Here is a 26,448-nt window from a genome sequence, read left to right on the forward strand (position 1 = left end):
TATCAATTAACTAACTATAATCTTTTTTCAGTAAACAAACAGATTTTTTTTAAACTCATCCAATAAACTGCTCTACAAACGCTTGCTCAATAGTTTTGTTGAACCCCAATTTTTTCAAGAACAGTCTGGATCTTTGGCTTAGAAATAGCATAGGAGTTACCACCTAGGATCTTGTTGTGTCTGCTGAAATTGAGAAGTCAAATTGATCTATAATGACACTCACTCAATAGTCTTGTTGAGCCCCAACTTTCTGAGGACAGTGTGGATCCTTGGCTGGGCATAGGAGTAGCCACCCATGTTCTTGTGTTCCTCCTGACACCATGCGATTTGAGCACGGGGATACTTCTTAATTTCTTCCATCACAGAATCAAATGGAAAGGGTGTTAGCTGAAGAAAAAATACCATCAAATAAAGGAATTAGTATTGACCAACACTTTGTTTCCCATTATACTTTGTTTACTCCTTGTAAATTGACAGGACTTCGGTGTCACTGTCCTACTTTTCTTTTTGGCTACTTGGCAATAAAAGCAGGCTTCAAATAACTTCGTATTAAATTCATTTCCTGTGTCGTTGCTTATGAGTGTCGAAGTTAGCTCTCCAACTCACCTGTTCAATTCTGGCGATGGCCACCTTATCAGTAAGATGCTTCTTTTCCCTTTCCTTGACAATCTCGTAATAAACTTTTCCAGAGCAGAAGATCAACTTCTGAACCTTGATGGGCATCTCAGCTGCAACGCCCTCTTCTTGAATCATGCGTCGAAAGCGCGTTCCTTCCAACATATCGTCGAAACTTGATCGAGCCTCCGGCAGACGTAACAAGCTCTTTGGCGTCATGATAATAAGCTGTAGTAAGAAGAGTGATAATGATATCACATGGTATACCTGAGGATCTAATAAAATATGTAGATTTGTTGTCTAAATGCACACATCGTATTCTTCAAAAGAATCCACTGTTTGTTTTTTCTCATGTCATCAGACTAATTCTTTCTGATCCCCAAAATATTTGGATTTGAACTGCTCCCACATTTTGACAAAGTGAGCTTGCGGGGGTTACTTGCGCTGGCTCATCGTAACCAAACTTATTAGGTAATGTGAGGTTTCTTCTGTTCTTCTGCCTCTGACAGACAACATGCATTGCAAACTTCCCTTTCCAAACTGGTCCCACGCTATTACATGGAGATCCGAGACTGGCACAAGTTGTGTTTTAACCAATTGTAGCATATGTGACCCGTCACAGCAAAACCAGGTGCATGTCGCACAGAAGATGAGCCAAAGTGACACCAGGAGATAATGGAAGAAATTGATGTGCTCATATTTCACAAAAGGCAGACAATAGAGAATTGAACAAACAGTCCGTCTCAAGCTGCCAAGCTCAGAGCGACATGCGCCTAGTTTTGCTGTGACGGGTCACATATGATGACTGACACACTCACAGGCTTCCTGACTGGTAGAGCAATCTGTCTCCTGAGAACATGGAAATAGTTCGCTGGTGTTGTGATGTTACAGACGAACCAATTCGTCTCGTGAATCTGCTGCATCACAAAATCTTCATCAACAGGCTGAAATCAAGCAAGATTTGAAATTTCAAAATTCAATAGGTACATAGATTGAAAAAAGTAATGTATGCGGCAGAGGCACTCCGACAAGTATCTGGCATCGCAGTGCAAACACCTCCTGCAGTTGCACCAACGGATTCTATTCTTCAACATAGAGGCTATCACTTGGCCAATTTTCAACACTATTGCTACTCAAATATGAAAGAAAATTCCATGGAGAACACTACTGCACCATTTTTGTGTCGCTACAAGTAACACTCTATAAATATTGCCCGCCACGGAGGGTAACATGCCGAATGTCGCCCCGCCGGGATGTCTTCCGAAGGGGCAATATTCGGCATGTTATCTGACGTATAGGGCAATACTAATTATCTCGTACCAAAAGTCATTGGTAAAAAAGACTTGGCTATTTACATAGAGATCCAGACGTCGGAGAAAACACTGGTCGCGGCACAAGTAAACTACAGTACAACCTCGCTATTGCGGACACCCATGGGACTGGGCCAAGGTGTCCGCAATAGAGAGGTGTCCGCCCTAGAGAGGTTATGCAAAATCGTACGAGAGGTGGATTTGAAGTTCCCGCCTTGCAGGTCTTGGTTTTCTCTGTGTCGACATCTAGCGTAGAAACTTTAAACCTGTTGGCTGATCGGTATTTGCTTGTGATGTTGCGTTGAATGACGTGAGCTACTTTGGAACTCAGAGCCTGAATAATCTCTCCAGTAAAAGGTGCCCCTTGTATTGCAAAATCTCCTCGAAATGTCATAATGTGTGAAAAAACACCATAATTTCTGTCCATCAGCACCTTTGATTAATAATTAATTTTTTCTTATTTCTCTACTAACGCATATTCGCCGCAACACTGACAAAACCGCGTGGATTTATGAGTGTCCGTTGACACAATACATGCAATAAGCCTATGTGATTAGTTGAAAAGATGAGTAAACAAATGCCGCGGCTTAATTAGGATACAAAAACACCATGTCATGGGGTAATTACGTTGATAAATTACGCAAATATCACACCTGTCGGGCCTACTTGACTCTCCAAGCGCACGCGGGAAACCATTGTTTTTGCCTACTGTCCGTAATTGGGAGGGAATTGGACCAAAAATTGGCTATCGCCCTGTCCGCAATTCGGAATAGAGAGGTGTCCGCCGTACAGAGGTTTTTGTTATTGGAAATGACTTAGAAAAAATCGGGACTGGCCGGACGTGTCCGTAATGTAGAGGTGTCCGCCTGGCAGAGGTGTCCGCTGAGGGAGGTTCTACTGTATATCAACTCATATGCGATCAAAACTAGACAGAAAAGCTTGTGATGTCAGTGTATATTTGGCAGTAACGTATGATTGTCAATTTTGCCACAAGTAACGACACACTCTTGGCATATTATATAAATATTGCCCGCCAGAGAGGGTAACATGCTGATGTCATCACGCCGGGAGACATGGCAAAATGTCGACCGGCTGGAGCGGGCAACATTGCGAATACCACACGGTCACGTGACATGTATCAGCCAATCATATTCAAGGAATCTCACTTGAGGTATGAGATTATCTATTATTGTAAGATGTAGTGCGACCATGTAGAAACGGATTAGGTACCAGCAGAACATGGAAGATCCTCCTTCTTTAGCATCTGGAGCACCACTCCTTAAATTGTCACATTAGTTTCAACTTTCAACAATAAAAATTATTGTGTTGACATGATAGCGCACAGAACTAAATCAAAGATTGCTGAACATAAATGAACACATTACAAAAACACATAAAGTGTGGATTACTTTTTTAGTGCCATGCAATCTCAGTGAGTCAAATGAAACTGGTCGGGGGGGGGGGGGGGATCCGAGGATTGGATCACAACAGTCCTGTAGCCAGATGCAAACTCTTTCGTCGAAGGATGTTCTCAAATGTTATGATGAATGTCTGAATGACTCAATTAACTAAATTGACAGGCATCACCTGTCATAACAATCATTAAAGGTGACCTGAAACACTTTTATCAACATTTTACCTTGGGGTATAAATTATAGGGCATAACATAAGAAACACAAGTGTGAAAACCGCTTTAAAATCAAACTGCCATGACTTGAAGATGGGTAGTTCGATATTTATGCGGTTTTCACCACTGTGTTTTTTATCTTATGCCCTATTGTTTTTTCCCTAAGTTAAAAAGTGTTGCAGGTGACCTTTAACTGAATTGACAGACAGCAACCTGTCATAACAATCATTAAGCTTTTATATACATGTACTTCCTATGAAAGGCTTTAGGTATGATGAGCATGAGATAAGAAGCTTGAGCTATTAATCGAACCCAAGAAATAATGAACAAGTAAATAGTTGAACGCAGTTATAAAACTAATTAATAAGCAATTTGCAACATAGGAAGCATTTATGTACCGTATTTTTGCGTATTTAGGTGGACTGCGCTTATATTCAGGGTGCGCCTCCCGAATATTAGTGCATGCGCTTAACAATGAGAAAAAATAAAGCAAAGATAACTAAGAAAACCTGTGTTGTTAATTGTTCCAAGTACACGAATGCTGGTTATATTTAATCTATTACTGTTTATAATCCAAATTGAACATATGTATAATCCAATAATAATCCCACAATCTGGTGGGAACCGCACAGTGTGCGAGGTAAAGTACTGTTGCATCGGCCATACAAGAATCCCATAGTTCCGAGTCACTGCACAGTCACATGCGCACCACACAGTATAAGAAACAGTATAGAATTGACCCCACCAAATTTATAGCCGCATGCGCTAAGAATGGCATATTTCTCCAGGTATAAACATGGGTGAAAGCAGCTTTCGTTTACCAATACGCATAAATACGATAGCTCTGGCAATTTGAACGGCTTTAACTCAAAAGAAAAGGTTTTGCTCCAGACAGGCTTACCAATTCACTTGACTAATAAAACAATGTAATAGAAGAAAAAAATAACTGACGATTGTAAATATTGACATAGAATATAGTAGTGTTTCAGCTAGAAATCTGAAGAGGCAGAACAGAGAGGTCACAGCCAGAACAAGGCAAGGTGCAGTGCCCTGTTTTAAATGAAAATGCATTGGTCACTTGTGAAAAAAGGAGGGCAAAAAGAGAAAAAGCAGGGTGCTGCGCCCTGCATTAAATGAAAATGCGTTGGTCACTTGTAAAAGGAGGGAGGGCAAAAAGAGAAAAAGCAGGGTGCTGCGCCCTGCTATTACAATGTATTAACTGTTCTGCTGAAACACTAAGGAGGAAAGTACCTCATGTTTCCAATTTTTTAACTTTACTTTAAAGGGGATTTCACACACTAACGATTCAGCCGAGTTTTTACTTTTTTCTCGGGCGGTGAAAATAAACCATCTCATTTCCTATTTATAAGTCTGGTGCGGATCTAGCTAGATTAAGCCTGCTGAACATGTGGATAATAGGGTCTGCAATAGTTCTATTCAGTAACTTGCATATGTCTTGATGATGCTTTGATATCTACTGAGGCGAGGGAAGGGCGTTGTACTTGTCATAGGAAATATGCTTTAAAACATTCAAACAATCTTGATCAAACAAGACAACTGCCACAAACATGCAATGTGGCGCTGTAACTGTAAACACTAAATGTAATACTCTGCTAAAAGTACAGGCTGCAGGAATTGTGATCAGAGTGCAATTTTAATTCACACGATAAATGTTACTCTGCTCAAAGTGCAGGCTGCAGGGATTGTGATCAGAGTGCAATTTTAATTCACACGATAACTTGATTTAAAAAGATTTCTAATAGCGAGTTTGCTACCAACGCACTGCTCGTTACTGTACTACATGTTCCAGAAAACATTTGCTACTTTTGATTACTCATATTCCTTTAGTTCAAAGTGTTTCGGGTCCGAATTAATCATCTGCGAAACATTCCATTTCTAAAATTGGTGCAAAATCATAGTTTATTTACCCCGGTAGTTCAACAACGTTTTATCTGAGTTTTTTCGGTCATTCTCACAGAGAGTGAGATATCAGAAATCAAAACCTTTACCGATTTTTTTGTAGCACTTAGTTCAAAATGATATAGACAGTGTACTTTCAGAGGGTCACATTGTGCGTCCTACTCACTATACCCTACCTCTTCACTTTCCCAAATCTGCATAAAATACATTGATCAACCAAATCAAATGAGGCTTTTAATAGCGAAATTTATTTTCACACTACGACTGTCAAAAACATTCTAAAACACCCAATAAAATACATGTACATGTACATGTATGCAGTGCGTTGTCAGGAGTGTCTAGTCATTCTCGTCACATTGAGTGTGCGCAACTCACTACTACCTACCTCTTCACTGTCCAGGATCTGAATAAAATACATTCATCAGTCAAATCAAAGGAGGGGCTTGTCATGCTACATGTAGTGAAATTTAGACTCAAACTTGAACTTCTCTTGAAGGAACCAAATTTTGAGGAGTGTTTTTAAACCAAAACAAAGACCTTTGTACATGTAGGCAAGGAGAGACAAAGCATAGATTGATAGAAAGCGAAAAATATTCAGTCAGTCTGCTTCTCCATTGACAAGGCATAAAGGCAACCTTTCTACTGAAACATGAAGAATTTTACAATTCGATCATACATGTAACACTGACAGCAAGAATGACCAAATATTTCTCTTTATAAGACAAGACATGCAAAAGCCACAAACTTTCACTTTCAGACTAAATAATATCTTGAGGATACTTTTTTCCCAAATGAGAAAGAGAGATAACACAAGCACAAATAATAATTTTGGACACTTTGACTTTTAGAATTGGGTTCGAGTCAAGCATCTTGTCAACTCACCCAAATCCAACTGTTAAATACTTACAGGGAAATAATCCTGGTCATCATTGCTCATCTGCAGGAATCGCTCTAGCCTGGCACTTGAATGTTCAGGGCCCTGTAACGATGAAGTGATATCGGTCACATCCTGATCAACTCAAGAGACATATTAAAGGGTCAGATACGGTCGCACGATATAATTTGTGGTTTCAGAATCCAAGTTCAATGCCAGACGCAGCCAAATACAGGCGCGAGTAGTTTCGATGTACTGTGGGATTGAAGGGCCGAATATTTCCGACTTCATGTACATGTAACTCAATCTGACATACACGGCACCTGGCTAAAGTCACTTTGATAAGTGACCCCCTTACCATTCCTTCCATCCCATGAGGCAATTTGAGGACGATGCCACTCTGTCTGACCCACTTTGACTGGCCACTGCTGATGAACTGATCGATGATAGATTGTGCTGTGTTGGAGAAGTCGCCAAACTGTGCCTCCCAGCAAACTAGTGCATTCGGGTTGGTCAGCGAATATCCAACTTCAAAACCTGTAGACAACGACAAAAAATTTACATCTCAATTCTGGATGTCTTTTTTACCCACTAAAAATGGATGACGATGGAATCAAAGTTTTGAAAGTGGCTAATCAACCATAAGACCCACAAAAATCACTGAAAACGAAATTTTTTTTGTTGCCACAGAGGTCGACTTTTATACAAGACAGCTGGGAATTGTGAGATCTGTCTTCTTCCTCTTCTCGTTCGTTCGACAATCAACTTCAATCTGATGATAAACTCAGCGGTTCTCTGGAGCTGTTCTTTGTCTCCATAAAGCTGGTTTTGCAGGCAAGTTTCTTCAGGCCAGATGTCGTTCCTAAAGCCCGCAGCACACCAGCCACCAACTTCGGCGTTTTATGCCGCAAGAGTCCTGAACGCCTGAAAAATCCCTAGTCTGCTACGAACGGCGTCGGCGAACGCGACTTGACGCCACTTGCCGCAACTAAACGCCAAATATCTAACATGTTGGATTTTTGACGCGTGTCGCCGCGTTTGAACGCAAGAATAAGCCAGGTGTGCTACGGATGGCCGCCTGATTTGGCGTCGGCGGCGAGGTTATGGCCAATCAGCTTGTGTCTTGATGTCACATGATTTCAAAATGGCAGCCTAAAGTGGCGGAAAAGATGCTACTGGATGCCAATTCTGGGCAGGTGTGCTCTGACCGGGATCCACTGGATGCCAAGCCGAACGCTTCTTGTCGCCAAAGTTGGCGGCTAGTGTGCTGCAGGCTGAGGGTTGCCGAGATTGTGAGATCTGTCATATTGATTCTATGACTCCATACCCAGTCAAAATGATTGCTAAATCTTTTTTTACGAAACATACATGCATATTACATTTACTCAGTTAAATACTAAGCACCAATGTCTAGCAATAATCAAGATTGTAACACCACTGGAGGTTTTAAGCTACCGGTACATGTAATTTACCTAGAACTCCATACTCCGACAAAGAGCTGTTGCAGACCGAATAAGGTGCCTGGTCTGGGTAAAGATTGTTCAGGGGGATGTACACCTTCTTATCAATGTCCTGGTGATGCAAGACATGATGACGATGACTGAATGTTCCTCGCTCGACATCCTGGCCACTGAGCCTAACATGGGTACTGTCCTTGAGTAGGGACCCAAAGGCCAGCGCTTCACCCATGGCCCAGTCAGCCATACGTTTTTCAGCCATCTGGGCACGTCCTTTCAGAGTACGCTTTAGACCTGAAAAGAAAACAAAAAGGGGAACAGCATGAAAACTGGCATTTGTATTTCATACAAGCATGCAACCATGCTTTGCTTCATACATGCACAACTGATGACTTTTGAAGTGACACTATCTGAAAATGCCCAATTATGCTGTGTCCTTTACTTACCATTGTGAATGGCGAAATCATCCGGGCATGACGAGAACATATGGCTAATGTGTTGGAGGGTCTCCTCAGGTATGCCTGTGTTGGGCTTCTTCATGGCCTCTTGTGTTTCAAAGAACCCATGCCAGGGCGAGTCCAGCCAGTCTGTGTTCCTAACTGTAGTCATTGTCTTGGCAGCATCGAATGCTGCCTCACAGACATTGTCATAACGTTCTCGTTCCTCCTATTGTTAATACAAAAGAGGGTAAACGCCATTAGACTGGAGTAAAGGCCGATGTCAATATCATCTGTGTGGCGGTCCAACATAACCATTCACATGGCCAAAATTTTACAATTGCTTTTTATGGTTTTATGTGAAACTACAATCTCTTCAAAGCTCAGAACTCTTGAAATCTTTCAATTATCTTGATTATTACCGGAGTTCCAGCTTTTTTATTAAAGATTGGTGATTACAATGGCTGCGAAAAAGTAGAAAATGTGACCCGTCACAGCAAAATCAGGGCTCTGAGCTTGGCAGGTTGAGACGGACTGTTTGTTCATTTCTCTATTGTCTGCCTTTAGTGAAATATGAGCACATCAATTTCTTCCATTATCTCCTGGTGCCATTATTTTAGGCTCATCTTCTGTGCGACATGCGCCTGGTTTTGCTGTGACGGGTCACAAATGAGAAAAACGCATTCAAAGTTTGAAGATTATAACTCACCAAGTACTATCTCATAATTTCATAATTCACAGCAAGCTTGAGCTTGTACCAACATCTAGACATTGCATCATAATAACAAGTCATATTCTTCTCACAACATCACATCATGATTTGGATTTTGCCAGAATTTGCGAGTCCATACACATAGCACTTTTTATAGCCAACGCATGATTTTTTACTTGCACTGGCACAGACCTCAGCTTTTAGTCTCTTCTGACAGACTCGTTTAATATTCATACATAAAAACTCTAGTGAAGAAGAAATTTAGATGAAGAAAAAAAGATCATTACCTCGTATTCCTCTTTACTGACGGTGCTATCGGAAATCAATTTTTCAGCGTACTGGGTCAAGGTTGTAGGGTGTTTGGCAATAGTCTTGTACATCAATGGCTGTGTGAACATCGGCTCATCAATTTCGTTGTGTCCATTTTTTCTATAACAGACCTGAAATGCAGGTAGAATACATGAGTCTTGGGCAGCTTGGCTTGTGTATGTGTTCACTACTTTGTGTTCTTAATTACATTCTTTATTGTCGTTGTTAATAAGCTAGGGCTATTAATGCATTGCTTCAGCCCTAGTGTAACTCTTCATTGTATAATTCTATTTTTGAACAAATCACATTACATTACTACGAAGAGCGATACAGAGTGACATGGCAACTATCTCGCACAATCTGATTTATGTCGGTACTTTGATGTCTTTTTAATGGTGGAAATGGAAATTTTAAATGATAGAGCCAAACCTTGAACTTGAGTTGAAATAGAACTTGTTTACACATGTCAGCTTGGAATGCCATACCCAGGGTGGACACAGGGCTCAGGATTTAAAAGACAGCAAACATCTCTCATTTTTCTGTTATAATTTTCAAACAATTTTCTACGGTTGTACTCATATGTGACCAGCCACGCAAAAAGGCCGGTAGGGACCAAATTCATGAAATTGAGTTATTAGAGGATTGTAGTACCTTATAACATGTAATTTCAAAATAACTTGGAATATTTTGAAATTCTTCATTGATTAGCATGCTATGACATCATATCCAAGATATCTCCGCTCGCTATTGTTCAACTTCAAAAACTCGGTCAAATTTCACACTTTTTTCATGAAATAAAATATAATTTTGTGGACAATTCATATGTTTAAAACCACTCGAGTCAATAGGGGATTCCCCATGACGTCAGCACGCGAATTGGCTGGTGTTAAAAACCCACTGAACCAGGAAGTAAACATGCTACACGTGGGTTTTACGCGCGAGATTTAAATGCGGATGGCCTATTTCTCGACAACAGCGTCACCGCGCGGAGGTACCTTTTGGCGTGGCTGGTCACATATTTTCTCCTTGAGGGGGTTATTTCCAATTCGTACTCAAAAAGCTTACCAAATCAATGACAACATCCTTCTGCCACTCTGACCTCCATTCAGCAGCCACCTTACTGATGTAGTGTACAGCTTCGGGATCGTCAGCATTCACGTGGAATATGGGAGCGTTGACCACACGCGCCACGTCAGTGCAGTATGGCGACGATCGCGATGACCGCGGATCAGTCGTGAAACCAATCTGATTATTGACGACAATATGTATGGTGCCGTGAGTGGTGTATGCTGGGAGATCGCTAAGATGAAAAGTCTCGTACACAACGCCTTGTCCGGCAAATGCAGCGTCTCCATGGAGAAGGATACTCATTGACTGCAAACAGCGAAAAAATATGATAAGACTCACTTTGTTTGCCTGCGGCACATATGACTGTGTTAAATTAGGATCAAAATTTTCCACATGACTGTGTTAATTTGGATCAAAATTTTTCACATGACTTTGTTAAATTTGGATCAAAATTTTCCACATACGACTGTGTTAAATTAGGATCAAAATTTTCCACATATGACTGTGTAAAATTTGGATCAAAATTTTCAAACACCCCTTGTCACTATCAGTCGTTACAAATCAAAGTTCAAATTCATTTCAGACAAATTAAGATGATTTTATGGACTACAGGTAAAGATTGATACGTCTGCGGATTGCTAAACAAAAGTCTCTTATCAAGTGTTCTCACCTTCTTTCCTTCAGTGTCGCCACTGTAGAACTGCTCAGCCTTAGTCTTTCCCTGAACGACAGGATCAACCGCCTCGAGATGAGAAGGATTGGCAACGACGGCAACTTTGATGTTCTTGTTTGTGACGCGGTTCAACCGCTCGTGCGACATGCCAAGATGGTATTTCACATCACCAGAACCTTCGTCAGCAGCTTCGAGTTTCGAATCGAACTGACAAAAAATCTGCTCCAGCGGCTTGCGGCAGACGTTGGCAAGGACATTCAAGCGCCCTCTGGAGACAAGAAATGATAACGATACAGTTCATCGTACACAATATGTAATAATTTCTAAATTTGCATCTGGCGTTGCAAGATGTCATTATGACAGACACCAGTGACTGATCAGAGCTAGGGTCTCGAGCGATTCATTCCACAGTCAAATGAATTTTCACCTTTTAGTTCAAAGAGACAAGAAGTTACATAAAACTTTGTCTAGTAGGCCATTGGCAGATCTGGTTCTCTTATAATGACACTATCTGTGGTCTACGCAGCCACACTGCCCTTCGATTGGAACGGATGCATACCTATGTGGCATTCCGATGACAAAGCTGTCGACACCTAGCTCACTGGACTTGTCAATCACAGCCTTCATGGATGGGATCAACACCTCACAGCCTTCTAAACCAAACCGCTTCTCTGAGGACCACTTCTTTGCTAAATACTCCTCAAACCTGCAAGAGAGATTGAAATAAAAGTATGAGTCAACCATATCTTTTTTCATACCTTGATTCGATGGGAGGATATTTCGTTGTATTTATCTGTTCCTTCACTGCAACTGCAGATTTGATCTCTTCTTCTTCCCTTTGTTCTTCTTTCTTCAACATGTTCCACAACGGTTGGGTACCAATTTCATTTACCCCAAGACTTCCTTAGGAGGAATCCACAATATTAACATAACTGTCTCACAATTTGACCACTCACCTTTGAGATCTAATCAACCTGGCCATAGTGAGCCTCTTCTCTTCCTGACTGCACTGCATGATGCCTGGCGGTTCAAACTTGCGTCTGATCCAGTCGCACTGGTCCAGATTGTTGATAAACATGTACTCAATGCCAATATGGTTGCAGTAGACATTCTGGAACAAGAGCGCAAACGGTGCTTTGAATTTGAACAATCCAATACCATCCCTTTGGCAATGGAATAGACTAAAACTTATGAAAAATTTGAAGAAGAGAAATGATCAACGAAGAACAAGAGTGTGAACTTGAAACCAACAACTATTCATGACATCTTTAGACACAACTGATATGAACTGATTGAGAATGGAGATAGAGCGGTTTAAGAAATCGACTTGGCCCCTATCGATATCTTCCTCAAAATCAGATAGAAACTGAATGAAAATAAAACTGAAGGTGCTCTGACATCAATGGTACATTGTCGGCAAGCCACGTAGCTCATCATGATCATTTTAAGTAATCTGGAGAACTGTACTGCTTTGAAAGGATAATTTCAAAACATTAAGCTGAGAGAGAGAGAGCAAGCCACAAGTATAATTTCTAGCTGAGTGTGACAGACAGCCTTTACCTGCATCCTGAAGAAAACCAGCATATAAAATAGCTACAGCAGCCTGGAAATGCATAGAAGGTAAAACATGCAAGCTTGACCATTATGCTTGCCCAAAATTGTGGCCGGCAGTTTGAAGTCACTCTTGACAAAGGGCCAATTTCAGATTGTAGGAGACAGGGAGACTCTACTTGGCAGTAAAAGTTGACAAAGGCATGCATATTTATGCACAAATGTTTGCCATAGCAGCTGCACACTTCAGATCAGGTGCCAAGGTGCTCTTCACCATCCCCGAGGTTATCCCTGCTCACATACTTGTACACATACCATATGAATGGTGAAAGTCCACTTCTCCACCAAACATCTCAACCTAATTTACGATCTACGTGTATGTCCCAGGATTTTATTCCATATACATAATTCATCAACAATCGCATTGATTTCAAAAAATGTAAGCAATGTGTATGATAATAAGGGGCAACAGACAAGAAATCCTATCCAAGTCATGGTGCAGTGAAAAAGTTTCATTTATTCAAGGCGCCCTATTTAATACTGCAACGTTACCTCTAAACGCGTCAGGATCTCTCGCAGTGGTAGAGTGCTTTGGTCTCCTCCGATGTACGTTGTTTTTGGCAGACGGAATTCACGGTCCAAATCAATATCCCCTGAAATACAAAAGTGGAGAAATAAGTTCGTTTTCGGAGTATATTTCTGGATAGATGCCTACATGCGGCCTAAACCAGAGCAGAGTAGGCCAAGTGTTCACACTAGCTTTTAAAGGGGGACTATAGGCAGAAGCAGCGGGGTCAAATTGGCCATCTGCGGGCGACTTAATATGCCTAGTATTAGTAAGGGCACTGAGTCATGTTAGATCCAGCACTACATGTACATATATTCATTGTACAAGTCTGAATGGTTTTGACGCACTGTGAAATGTGAGAGACCCCTATTGGCGACATTGTGTAACTTTATCTTGCTTAAAATACCTAGCTGCTGCCTATAGTGTCCCCTTAATCATGTTAATACAACTTTCTGGCCATCAGGGCCCAGATGTTCAAAAGTACAAAAGTCACGTTATCCCTAACGGTTATGTAAGTATCCTCAAGGACGTTATCTCTTTCAGTTAAACCCATTAAAATTTTCACGTTAAGATTTATCGTCTCCATTAAAGCTTACGTTGCCCTGGTCAATATCATTGAGTGCATCGTTGAAGAGATTCATGGAGGTTAGTTCTCCAACACTCCAATACTTCGTCAATGATTGAAGAATCTCTATTCTGACTTCATTGGGTGCATGTATTGTATAAGCCAGCGCTCACAAGGCTTAAGAATTGCACAGGCTGATGTCAGTACTTTGCCTCCTCTGCTTCATAGCCAAATTCATCACCATGTTATCTTACCTTGCCTTTCCATAAAAACAATACCCAGTAACTAGCACCACGCAAGAGTTATATTCTGCTACAATGCAGAACCCACTTGGTTAGTTGCTTTCGTATAGAAATCTGGATACAACCCATCTCCTATTCAGTTCATGATACTGTGCTCTACTCACGTGACGTTTTTGAGAAGTGTTTACACACTCCCTTTTTTAAACACCCTGTATAGTAAAAGTCATAGTCATATGATCTTATGATTTATTACTTTATACTTTTAATAGCGTACTTGGAGATGTTTCTTCCTCCATGAATCGATAGCAAGCAAGATAATTAGGGTCCAACGGAATCAATATCACATTATGGTACCAATCAACTCGTTCATCAAAATTAATTTCCGCACAGGGATTGATTCATTACAACATTTAATGCATCATAGCTTCTTATGCATGACCCCCCCCTGAACACAAAGCGGCGCTGCGTTCCAAAAATAACCCAAACTATCGATACCCGGGCGATTGCTATTCAAATTGACAGCCCACAATGTTTGACATTGAAGTGTCATTGACAGTCCCCAATGTCAAACCTAAGACATTTCAACAGCTACTGTGTGTTCCAATTCACTATGCATGGAACATATACCCTCAGTCTATATACATGGACTACTTTGCCAAAATGGAAAAGTGTGCTTTTATTTAAACAGGGTGGTCCAAAAAAACGCTACCGGATACTTCCTAGGGTTAAACCATTCATATCCGTAGATGGGGAATCTTTCTAGAAAAAGAATGATACCAAGATCCACCGATTTGGTTCAGTAATTTTTTTGAAGCACAGACATGCTTTATTCGCGCATTTAGGAAAAATCGAACTCTGCCAGTAAATTTACTTAGTAAGTAGGTGGATTAAATGTTAGGTAATGATACTGATATGTGAAAATGTCCACAAGGTTCCTAATGACCATTTGCAACTGCGTAAAAGTCGTGCAAGCATGGCCAGGCCTCATCCAACATTGCTTTACAAAAAGATCTCTACAACAAAAACAACTAAACAGAATCGGTCGATCTTGGTATCATTCTTCTTCTAGAAGGATTCCCCATTCACTGGTATCAATGATTTTAATCCCCTGGTACTGGAAGTATCCGGTTACATTTTTTCTGGACCAACCTGTATAGCAGCATTTACTTTCATGGTTGATTATTTTTGAAAGGTTAACCTTCCGTTATTGCAATGACAAGATTTTTTTTGAGTTAAAGAATGTTGACACGAATCAAATACGTCAGACACAGATTTTGGTATTTTGAATGAGGGCAAGGTTCAACCAGGAAATAACTTGCCCCAACAAATACAAAACAGGCTTAAATACAGGTTAATGCAAGTAGAAGTACATACGTCTAAAAATAGGTCTGATAAATATTCAAAATCGGTTATTATCATGGGAAAGGAACAACTGGAATTCAAATCCTGATAATGCTGAGTGAATAGTTAAAAGCCAACAACATACATGATTATTATAAAACCACTGACTGGTCGATCGTTCATGTCAGGTATCAAATTTTCAGCTTCTCAACCTCAACAAACAAACACCAGCATCCAAAAAGAGAGTACCGGGCCGTTCCACACCGGGGCCTTTTTGGTATCATTGTGCAGCCGAGTGCATCTGGCAAAACCTCAATCTTTGCTGCCACCGCGGCGCCATCTATATGCCTTTGTTCAAGTAGCAGATGACATGTCTGTGTCACTATACACCCGCAGAGCCGAGCCAGGTCGTACCAAACAATACACACAAAGGGCTATCATTCGGCGGTGGACACGTGTATTTGATTGCGACCACTTAGCGGTACGTTGTAGTCAAGAGGTTAAGGCTTAATCCTGCCTGGGCTGACTGGAGAAAAACTTCAAAACCCCTCAAGTCAGATCTCTCCACACATTGACATCAATGATGAACTGACTTCAAGATCTAAAGCTGCTTCACATAATCTTAGATGGGAAGGCAAACAATAACTACATTAGAACTGAGAATTCACAGGCTGTGAATTAATGACTCCAGGCAGACTGGTGTCGGCAGACTGGTATGGTGATGATAGTGGTAACTGAAAGCTAAAGATGTCAACTACGCCACGGCCGGGGAATTGGAGGTGGCACATGATAGAGTGAGGAATTTGAGCTGCTGGTCACAATGGAAACTCTATAAAATATTCATCAAATTTTACTGTTGTGATTTCGGTTTTCTTCTGTTCTAGATTATTCTCTAGGTCTAGCCTCGCTATATTAAGTTGTCTGCAGAGTCACATACAGTCAATCAGGTTGTTATTTATATACAAATTACAACCAATGGAAATTTTTTTATGAAGTCTCATAAAATGTCTTGTACTGCAAGAAACCATTGTACCTCGTGATTTAAATGCTTGCAATCGGATATAGGGAAGATTAGAATGCATTCATTACTTATTCAGCCCATTTGATAAGATAGTTTGTTAATTCAGAGTCATTCAAAAGCTCGAGAGAGAGCTAGAGTCAAAATAATCAGGACACATGCCGACTTATCGACGGTGAATATCAGTCCTAAAGTCTCCTCCTTCCATCGTCGACATCAAGGGCCAGGAAATCCGTCAGACGCACCATCATAAACGGGTGGACAATCAAATTGCTCGACACAAAGCAATTGAATGACGGCCTGAATTGATAGTGCCAACCTCAGGATTCGGTTACCCTTCTTCTATACAACATGCACTGTGCATTTGGGTCAGGTCAGCATCCATGGAACCGTTACTCATTGAACACCTGGTCTTCCAATATGATGGCTTTCAGTGCATGTCTCATGCGACAACCACGAGTGAGTGTAATGTGAGTGTTGTCGCGACATGGATGCATGGGAAAGGAAGGGAATGCAGAGAGACTACCAATAAAGTAACAGCCCTTCTGACGGCCGATCAGGGGGGAAGCTATTGGCGGTGAGGGATGGATATTACGCACAACGACAGTGGATCAGCATGATCAGGACAAGGACGGTGACAACACTTTAGACAAAAGAATGTATAGCCATAATCTTGCCAATACTCTTATCATTTCATCTGAAAAGGCTTCTAACAATGCTACAATTTGAAATATGCAACAGCTTCGAAATGACTGCGCAATAAGGATCCCATATATCAACAAATCCATCCTGTTGCCAAGTAAGAAACATCGTTTTCATCAGATTGCCTCCAACAATAACACCATCTGGAATATGCGATGAATTGTTGAATCATTTGGAGCTCAACTGCAAGATGAATGCTTTTAATAGTGACGCCAACCATGGACTGGCCTAGAACTGAGTCTTCAGTGCAGAAAAACAACAAACGAGAGGTGAAAGGACCACGGCAAAACCAATCATGTGGGGTGTCTTTGGAGATCCAGTGATCCCTGCAATGTAATATGTGACCCACCACGACAAAATGAGTCCCATGTCGCACAGAAGATGAGCCCAAAATGACACAACATAATAGAAGAAATTGATTTACTCAGATGTCACAAAAGGCAGACAACAGTGAAATGAAAAACCAGTCCGTCTCAACCTGTCAAGCTTGGAGCGACATGCGACTTGTTTCGTCATGGCGGGTCACATATGCTTGCTGTGTATAAAACTGGCAACATAGCTCTTTCAGGTGACGTCAACAGCATTAATTTTGGCAATGTATATACAACTTGTACATGTATACTGTTCGCAGAAGCCGAAAAAAGATACATGCCTTGCTGTGCGCCATGTATCTACAAGGGATTTATCAACAGTCCACCACCCCACCCAAGGTTGAGAAAAGCAAGCATACCACTTTGTTTCGCATTTGCCTTGCTCAACTTGAGCCATTTAGGTCAGACTGATAGCTCATCTGTTGCCCTAAAAATGTTTATAATGGGATCTCGGGAAAGCTTGGCTGTGCAACACCATAGCCAGGAATGTGACGAAGACAAACAATTTAATTAGCTGGTGATAAAACGAGCCCTTGATCAGCTACTGAACTCAGCCCAGGTGAGGACAACTGTCAGGTTGGTGAAAAACGGCATCAATCACTTTCTCTGTCACTGCGAATCCAAGTGGTCTGCATTGGCACAAGCGTACATGTCACAGCCAGTGGGCATTTCTGCTGTAACCATATACACCACCTGATTAGAAGCAAGTGCATGCCATGCTTTTTTTAAAAGCTTTCAACCCCATCTGAAAATACCCAAACCATCAAAAGTCAGCCTGGGTAAAAAGAGGAAGGTTCCTATATGTATAAGTTATACAATCTTGGTGTCATCTGCAGATCAAGTTTACATGGAAGTCAAGCTGCAACGTGTCATGATTCATGGATCACAATCCACGGGTGAACTTCAGAATGAACGCCTAAGTTTTTACACATGTATCCACATTCGGTGTCATTTCTATGTTAATTCAGCCTTTGGAGTAAAGCATTTCCTTACAGCCAGGGATCAAACAGATCTCAAGTATCAAACAAGATATTTACTTGCAAATTTCATAATCATATTTATATCTTCATCAGTTGCGGCTAGAATGAGAGAAAGAAGGAAAGCATGCCACATGGGGAGGGAATTCACATCAAGTAAATGCTAGTTAAGAAATCTTATTTACAATTTTACTGTTCAGTTTTTAAAATGCAGTCCTACTTTCAAATTATTAAAATTATACAAATGTATTCCAAATTATTGGTTCTCTGGTTGGAAAGCATTGACACACCGCTAATGCTAGACATAACGAAAGAAGCTTCTAAGACAACTGATGGAAATTGGCTTAAATTTCTTTTACATTGTAATCTAAACAGATCAACAAAGAATCATCACATGTAAAATTCAGAATTTAGTGAAGGTTTTTAAGTTTGAAGTGGTTATGATAAGGTAAAAGGGGGTATTTGTAGCCCCGGTTTAATTGTAGCCCCTGCCTATGATATTGATTGATATCCCCATGCATCAAACAACGCAGGGGCTACATATAAACCGGGGCTACAAATACCCCATTCTACCTTACAAGTACATGTATTTGCAAAGATCAATATGAACTGGACCATGAAGGACAGGATAAAGCTTACTTCAAAACAGCTGTTGATATGGAAGGAAAACAAAGAATTGTTGCTGAGCAACGCATTTGCATATAAGCAATATGGGCAAGAGAGCAACTGAACGGAAGAAGGTGAGCTTATTTACATGCAAAATGATCATGTATCAAAGAACGGTCAAATTTCGCTGTCGTTTGGGTGAAGTGTCATCATGAGTTGACACAAACTCCAGTTCTTTGCATTTTATACTTCTTTGTAACACAAAACCAAATCCTAATTTAGTGCCTGTGGATATATTTGGTAAGCAATTGCAGAAATGTTCAAGTGCTTTCCATTTCTGGCAAAAACAACATCTGTTGTGATGACATTTAGAAATATATCCATGTTGTATAGCAGATAGATTCTGTTGCTGAATTCTACATATAGCATGAGTTAAATGGTAATCTGCTTATTTCCTGTTTTTAAACTGGAGACCGGCAATAAGTTCCATTCATGTTCTGGTACATGCCTGTCATCATCCATGATTATTCATACTAAATTCTGCACATAAATAACAAATTACTGCATAGGCCTCTATCAGTAAAATCTTCCAAAAAATTAATTTATTGATGATTATTTACCACTAGTGCATCAATGAATAATTCATGAAACAGAAGCGTGGAAATTTCCAACCCTACTATAGACATGTCATCTAGAGCTTCATGAGCAACTCAATGCAATGGTAATGAGAGCCATTATCAGCAGCCAACTTCATCAAGGAATCAATCTGGGATGGAAAGCACTCCAGGGCAAGTCGATCCATTTCATTAGGGGACTTGTTCTGCCATGTAGACATGGTAGTGGTAGACGTGGAGAGATGTACAGCGAGCCTACATGTACCATGATACACATTCAAAGATACAAAACATGTCTTGGCTTTCTGACTGTCTGACTGCCTGAAAGCAAACATCATCACTGTTTGATCGAAGAGAAAATGTTGCTGATTGGCAGCTGGTTGCCCATGGAGGCTGAGAAGCCAGGATTTTTAAGGCAATACTGCAACCAGATTCTCGGTTTTTTTCTTCAGCCTGTAAAATGCATTCCATCTCATTGTTTCCAAGCTTTTCCTGCATGTATGACTGAACTGCTTATGAAATCTAAGGACTGAATACCAGCATTGCAGCAATCGTTTTTAACATGTGTGCAAATACACAATGTATTCTGCAACATACAAATTTCGCTGCTTGAAGATTGTACATTTGGTAACATACATGTATACCGTTGGTACTTTGCCAAAAACGGATTCAGGTGTGCAGTACTTTACTTTAACAGTAGGTAGGAAGGTCAACAAGCTCATATTTTATCAGGTTATCAACCATCAAACATAAGTGGTAATAAAAGAAAAGCAAATAATTTAAAACGACAAATTACAGACATCATGTTAGAGGTCTGAGCTATCACACCAACTACTGCAAGGGTTCTCTAGAGTTCAATGATCTCTTGAGAAAACATCATGTCATCAGAAGGATAGAAGGTCGTGGAAAGTACAGCACTACATGTAATTGGCTGGCCTACATTTTAAATGGAGCGTGGATTAGGGATACATCACAAAACTACTTCAAAATGTAGGCCTACATGTACAGTAAACTATTTTTTGGGTCATTATCTGTGAGTGTGATGGGCTGTTTGTTGGCAAATCAAGCTATTCCACTGACTGTATTTTGACCAAATCCAAGGTACATTGGCCTGAATCATTTCGGTCCACGGTACTCCACCTGCTGCTGCATGATCCATGCAAAACTCCTTGATCAACCTGCGCTGCATTTAAAAGTAGTTTTGCCCCGAGAAGCACACATTTTACAAGGGCAGGGATTCCCAATTCGGTCGACGCGCTGGTGCAAAACAGCAACGCTTTTACGCTTGGATCAAGCTGCGGTGGACCTTCAAGGAGGCTTGACCCGGCCATGTAGAATTAGCGGAATGAGCAGATTCTGGGCTTCAATCACCTGGAAAAGCCAGTATTTGTCGCGATGATCGTCACCATGCCTGAACTCTGAAGACAAAAGGAGCTATGGTAATACAGCGCTGCACACAGCTACCGACTGAACTCAACTGTCCCTACAGACCAGTTTTCATACCTTCATTGTTGTTTTTAATCTCATGCCCTGGCTTAACCACTGTAAAAAGCGATTCTCAAATAATCTTTGTGGCGTATCGAACAAATTAAACCTTAATGAATTCATTAAGTTCCATTTTGTATGAAATTATATCATATTTTGTACAGAATCCGCTCATCCGCTAAATCTACACGGCCGCTTGACCTGCCTCCAATCAGACCATCGAGGTCAGAGGATCCATGCCTGTTGGTTATGCCTGCAGCAGTAAGCTAAAAGGGATAGTAGCCAAAGCATAAACACTGTGAAACGAAAAGCACAAAGAAGTGTCAGGGCGAGAAGCAAGATTTTAGTGATGGAAGGTTACATGATCAAGCAAAGACAGAGAAGATAAAATCGAAGTGAATGCAGTGTTTTGGGGTAGTAGGTTAATGTTGAAACGAGCCAAATCAAACAAGCCAAATAAATGATTGAAACCTTAACTGAAAGATCAAGTTTACATGTAATATATTCATTGCAGGATTCAGTCAAGTATGTTTATGGCATAAAATATAATATCATTCACATAGTCCCATTGGATTTGGTTCATTTTAAGTTTTGCATGGTGAACCATGGAACGTTTCATTCACTCCTTTATTTCGGCTTGTTTAAAACTTAAACAAGCCAAATAAAGCGAGCCTGAGTGAATAAAGGGCTTTTTCATTTCATTTTCATGCAAATATAAACCTAATGCTTATTGTATCTAAACGTGACCTTAAATTTCAAGTTTGGAATGTTTATTTGGTTCGTTTAGTTTGGCTTGTTTCATTTGGCTCGTTTCGACATTTACACACTACCGTGTTTTGGACTTGTTTTGCCTGAACTAACCATGCTAACAACAAAATCAGACAACTAGCGAACATGTGATCAGGGAAATGTCTCAATATGGCAGTACAAGTCAACTTCAGGCAGAGATAGACTTGGTGACTATCATTATGATCAAAAAGAATCAGGGATAAATGTTTTTGTGCAGGATCCTACTTGTGTTTAGTTTATCTCTCAGTCATACCTGTCATCATAGGGCAGAAAAGGTTATCTGATACACAACCCTACATGTAGATACACACTGAAGTTCACGCTGGGTGGTAGTAATAAATCAGGTTGACAATGACAACATATTTCGATGACGACAAACAGGAATAAAATACATTTATTAGTTTATGATGAGACTGATATAAATATGATTATGAAAGAGGAACTGTTGAGGGAATGATTGTGCATGGCTCCTGTTAACTTTAAAACATTGATGTCTGTTACGATGATTTACGATGATCTACACGTACTACGCATTGATGTCACTTAACGAATTGTGCACTGCACTTGCCATCCTGACAGCGTGACTGAAATGTCAGGCTCTTGCAGCGTCCCCTGCAATAGCAATAAGCAAGCAGTTCGCACTAACAGTTCTTTACAGCTACATGGTCCCTTGCCCACACCCCACGTACAGTGCAACCCACCTAACTAGCGGGAACTAAAGCAGGAATTGTGTTCAGCAGAAAGCACATGACAGTTGACTCAATCACAATAATACCGTCCACCTTCTCTCGAGTGAAAATCTTGAAACCTCAACCCAAAACAAACCACCACAGACAAACAAGGAAAGGGCTGACACTAGTATAAAACAACAGCAGTGCCCACCACGAAACCATGTGATATTGAAAACACACTGGACCTAGAGCTGACGTGACCCGACAGACAGCAAAACAGACAGAAATCACGGTCATTAGAAACTTTTCAAACAGCCAATTAATCCAGTCAAATTCTCCAGCAAACTGTAATTTATTTGCCACAGCCATACATTTGTACACAATGTAGGTCATCATATCCACAGTACATGTCTACATGTATTATGTACCATCCAAAAGATTTTGTCATCAACACACAGTAACCTGCAACAGATACTGTCAAATTACTGCCTTTCATTTTAAAGATATTATAATTGGGATTAATACTTTTTGGGGATGTCAAAATGTTAATTTCAAAGAAGGAAAAAGTTGTACTCCCACAAAACTGCAAATGAAATGGCCGTGAATATATATCCAGGTTTAAAGAATGTTTGTAAGAGCACATGTAACATATTACTACTATACTAGACGGCACACAAAAACTTCTTCGCCATTTTCACGCTGAAGATAACCTTACGATAGAATCTCCAGTTGACATAATGGTAAGACTAAGAAGCAGAAACATACAATGCTATTTCTAGGACTTTTTTTAGGTGTTGTCCAAAAGTTGCTTGTTTGTATTTTTGCATAATGTGGGCTAAATTCAAATGTAAACCGACGGTATTGTATTTTTGTGAAGGACATGTTGTCATTGACCAGACGCTGCAGAATGATGGCAGACATTTTATCACACGCAAGTTATGATGTAACTTAAACACGTTCGCTGCCGAGCCACGAATATTCTCGAAAGCTGGTTCCTGCTCCAAGGCACGAGTATATTCGGAGCAGTCTATGAACTATTCCATGTATTTCAAATGACTGGCAAGGTGGAATACGTTTCCGTTCTGTAAAGCATTATCGGATATACGTTTATTTTAGTGAGTTTATTATGCACTAGGTGTGCTCTAGGCTCACGGCCTACACTCATGGTGTGGCAATGGAGCAAAACGCAAAACCTGGCGAAGGGCGGTGCGCTCAAAAACATGGGGCGGCGGTGAACGTGTTTAGAGGCAATGTAACTTCATCCCTAGAATGCAAACGAGATTACAATCAAACTTCAAAGGCTGGCATGATTTGATGACAACGATGTGGGAAGAGCTATTATATTATGGATAGTCTATTCCAGCTCATGATGACAATTGGTGATAATGAACTGATGTGATTCGTTTGCGACATCACAGACATTGTCCTGATGACGCCATTGGCATTGAGACCATCGCAAACATCTTTCTCAAGAGTTTTCATGAGACACTGTCATTGACATTGACATAAATTCTTCGAAAGATGATTTCAGCGAGGGATATTTTTAAAATCAAAACACCAGCTTGGTGTCACTGCTGCTAATCATCAAATGGATGCATCACATCTTTGGATAAATTTGCGACAAAAGACAGCTACCGCCCATTGAGACATTAACCTGAATTGAAATACTGAAATATATAATTAGCTATAATTTCATAGTGCACAGCAAGTCGTAAATAAGCACTGCATGTTTCAGCGTTGAAATATTTCTTACCCAAGCGGTAATTTTGTAACGTCAGCTGAGCCGGACTATCAGATCGTTCCTTTATTCCTAGCGGATCAAGATCTGCTATTGTGTGACCGACAATCTACAAACAAAATGGCGAAAGAGAACAAGGTCACAACTCTACGATAAGCAGCAAGTTCTCCAGGGAGAAGAAAAACACAACAAGACTCTGCACGCGCGAATACCCAACAGCAATACAGCAGCAATCGACTGGTCAACAGATAGTAATTTGAAAATGCCAATCGTCTTTGAAATGGACTATATCTGAAATATTTGGCGACTTGATATAATAATCATTTCTGTGCTGGTCAACTTCATGAGCGCTTTCACAAGCAGTCATGGCAGTCGCACGGAGGTATAGCTGTTGTGTAACAAACCTACATGTTTTACCCTGCAATCAAATAGACCAATCCAATGAAGAGAAAGATTCATATTGGAATGGAATATCTTACTCTGCCAGCAGGGGTAAAACAAGCGAGTGCGGCGTGCAAAATCTTGGCATCCTTGCTCACGCCTGGTCTGAGTCCAACAGGAACACCTACCTAATCCATAATTTTGTAAACTTAACTCTGGCGGTGTACAAGTTTCTAAATCTGCCGAATTAATTCCAAGCGGGTCTAAAGAACCAATGTTGTGGCCTCTCACCTGGTATTGGTTGAAACAAAAAACAACAATTAACACTATCACTGAAAGTGAAACAAAACGACAGTCATCTACACTGGTGATGTTGGTGAGAAAGCTAAAAAAGAGCTATGGTTCCCTTTTAAAAACAGAAATTCCTATTTTCTGGTGCCAAGAACAGTCCCAACTTCTTCATCTTGGCCTGGGAGCACTTTTTTTATCACCAAAACTGAAAAATGTACATTGTTTCACCACGGTAGATGTATGTAGCTAATTTTTCGCCATGAACAGTAGAATGAAAACTTGTTTGAATGAATCTGCCTGGAGATAATGCCAATGTAATACATGTACCGTAATGTCCAGGATGAAGAATGAGATTACTGTCGACAGATGATTGTGGTATGGCAGCAAGTCATAAAACTTTTCATGACTTCACTGCAGACGTCACTTCATGTACATCGTTTTGGAAAAATGTCGTCTGCACGAATGGACAGGAAAGGAAAAGAAGCTGTACATTGTTTTAAATTTTATGATAAGAGACACATGGCTGGTGATCATTTTGAACTAGTATGCCAACTCATGGTCCATTTTGTCTCTGAAACAGCCTGTCCAAGTCACCTGGATGACATTTTAAGGTTTTAGGAATGTTATTTCAAAATGAATGTTCACTTCAGGTGAGTAAAATAAAATAGTGGTACTACCCATGTTTTCTTCCTTTTTTATTTCAATACTGGGGAACCATAATTTTTGGCTCTGGCAGTCAAAGATTTGGAAAACAACTGTTCTGTTCAAGACACCAGTAAAAGGAGGGATTGAAGGTAAAATAAATATGAGAATGACATACTAATAACTAAAAAATGAAGTGAAAAAAATTTGTAGGAGGATTTCCTTTAAAAATACTCCGGAAGTCGTACATTAAGCAATGTTAAGTGATGAACAGAAAATGAAGGTTCTTTTATTAAAGTATGTTCATTGTTTATTTTTTATTGACAATCAAACCTGCATTGCCATGGTGATCAAAAGAATTGATGACACGATGACTCACAACATCATATCAAGTAGACAGATGCCAATATCATATAACGTCTTTGGTGACATGACTTTCAAAGTGCTCGACAACTCACTCGTGAGACGGTTTAGAAATTTATTTTAGAAAAAACTGAAATTCAGGTGAGTGATTTGCTAAGCACTGAAAAAGAAATCCAGGGCGAGGAATAGAGATGGAGATGTCTAGCAGTTTAGGGAGTCTACATTCTATATAGTAGATTCAAGAAAAGCTGGGAAAAAATGGATCTGAAAATCAAGACACCTTTAAAAATTACCGCTCCCGGGAACATGAAAAATTAACTTTTAAAACTTTTCATAAGGAAGCAATTTCATCCACTCTTTTTTAAAGGGGTACACTGTTCGTAATTACTTGTGGTCCAATTAAATAGAAATCCTCTAATACACAATGCGGTAGTGCAGTTATTGTGAATACAAATTTGTTTAAACTTTGTATTTATAGTATTTGTATATCTGTCTACAAAACGGCAATGTTGAAATTTATGTTTAGTACGT

The 26,448-nt window shown here is 40.3% G+C and overlaps 1 protein-coding gene across 6 annotated transcripts in view; it reads right to left on the reverse strand.

Annotated features, from left to right (window-relative positions):
• The window catches only part of LOC135488960 (2-oxoglutarate dehydrogenase complex component E1-like), a 32,754-nt gene that overhangs the window by 2,349 nt on the left and 3,957 nt on the right, over positions 1–26,448 (reverse strand). The window contains exons 4-19 of one of the 6 annotated variants that reach the window (XM_064773967.1): positions 24,256–24,349; positions 18,398–18,439; positions 13,106–13,206; positions 11,959–12,113; positions 11,562–11,708; positions 11,000–11,270; positions 10,327–10,635; positions 9,240–9,392; positions 8,250–8,469; positions 7,819–8,097; positions 6,705–6,883; positions 6,380–6,451; positions 5,858–5,875; positions 1,434–1,559; positions 607–843; positions 224–387 (exon numbers count right to left, since the gene is read on the reverse strand). In XM_064773967.1, the coding sequence (XP_064630037.1) occupies positions 224–387; positions 607–843; positions 1,434–1,559; positions 5,858–5,875; positions 6,380–6,451; positions 6,705–6,883; positions 7,819–8,097; positions 8,250–8,469; positions 9,240–9,392; positions 10,327–10,635; positions 11,000–11,270; positions 11,562–11,708; positions 11,959–12,113; positions 13,106–13,206; positions 18,398–18,439; positions 24,256–24,349 (2,567 nt within the window). Of the gene's footprint in view, positions 1–223; positions 388–606; positions 844–1,433; positions 1,560–4,880; positions 5,667–5,857; positions 5,876–6,379; positions 6,452–6,704; positions 6,884–7,818; positions 8,098–8,249; positions 8,470–9,239; positions 9,393–10,326; positions 10,636–10,999; positions 11,271–11,561; positions 11,709–11,958; positions 12,114–13,105; positions 13,207–18,397; positions 18,440–24,255; positions 24,350–24,809; positions 24,913–26,448 lie in introns of those variants that run through there. The other 5 variants (XM_064773996.1, XM_064773977.1, XM_064773986.1 and 2 more) reach the window with 5 other exon arrangements.

Source organism: Lineus longissimus, chromosome 1, assembly GCF_910592395.1.
Source record: "Lineus longissimus chromosome 1, tnLinLong1.2, whole genome shotgun sequence".
NCBI classification, from domain to species: domain Eukaryota; kingdom Metazoa; phylum Nemertea; class Pilidiophora; order Heteronemertea; family Lineidae; genus Lineus; species Lineus longissimus.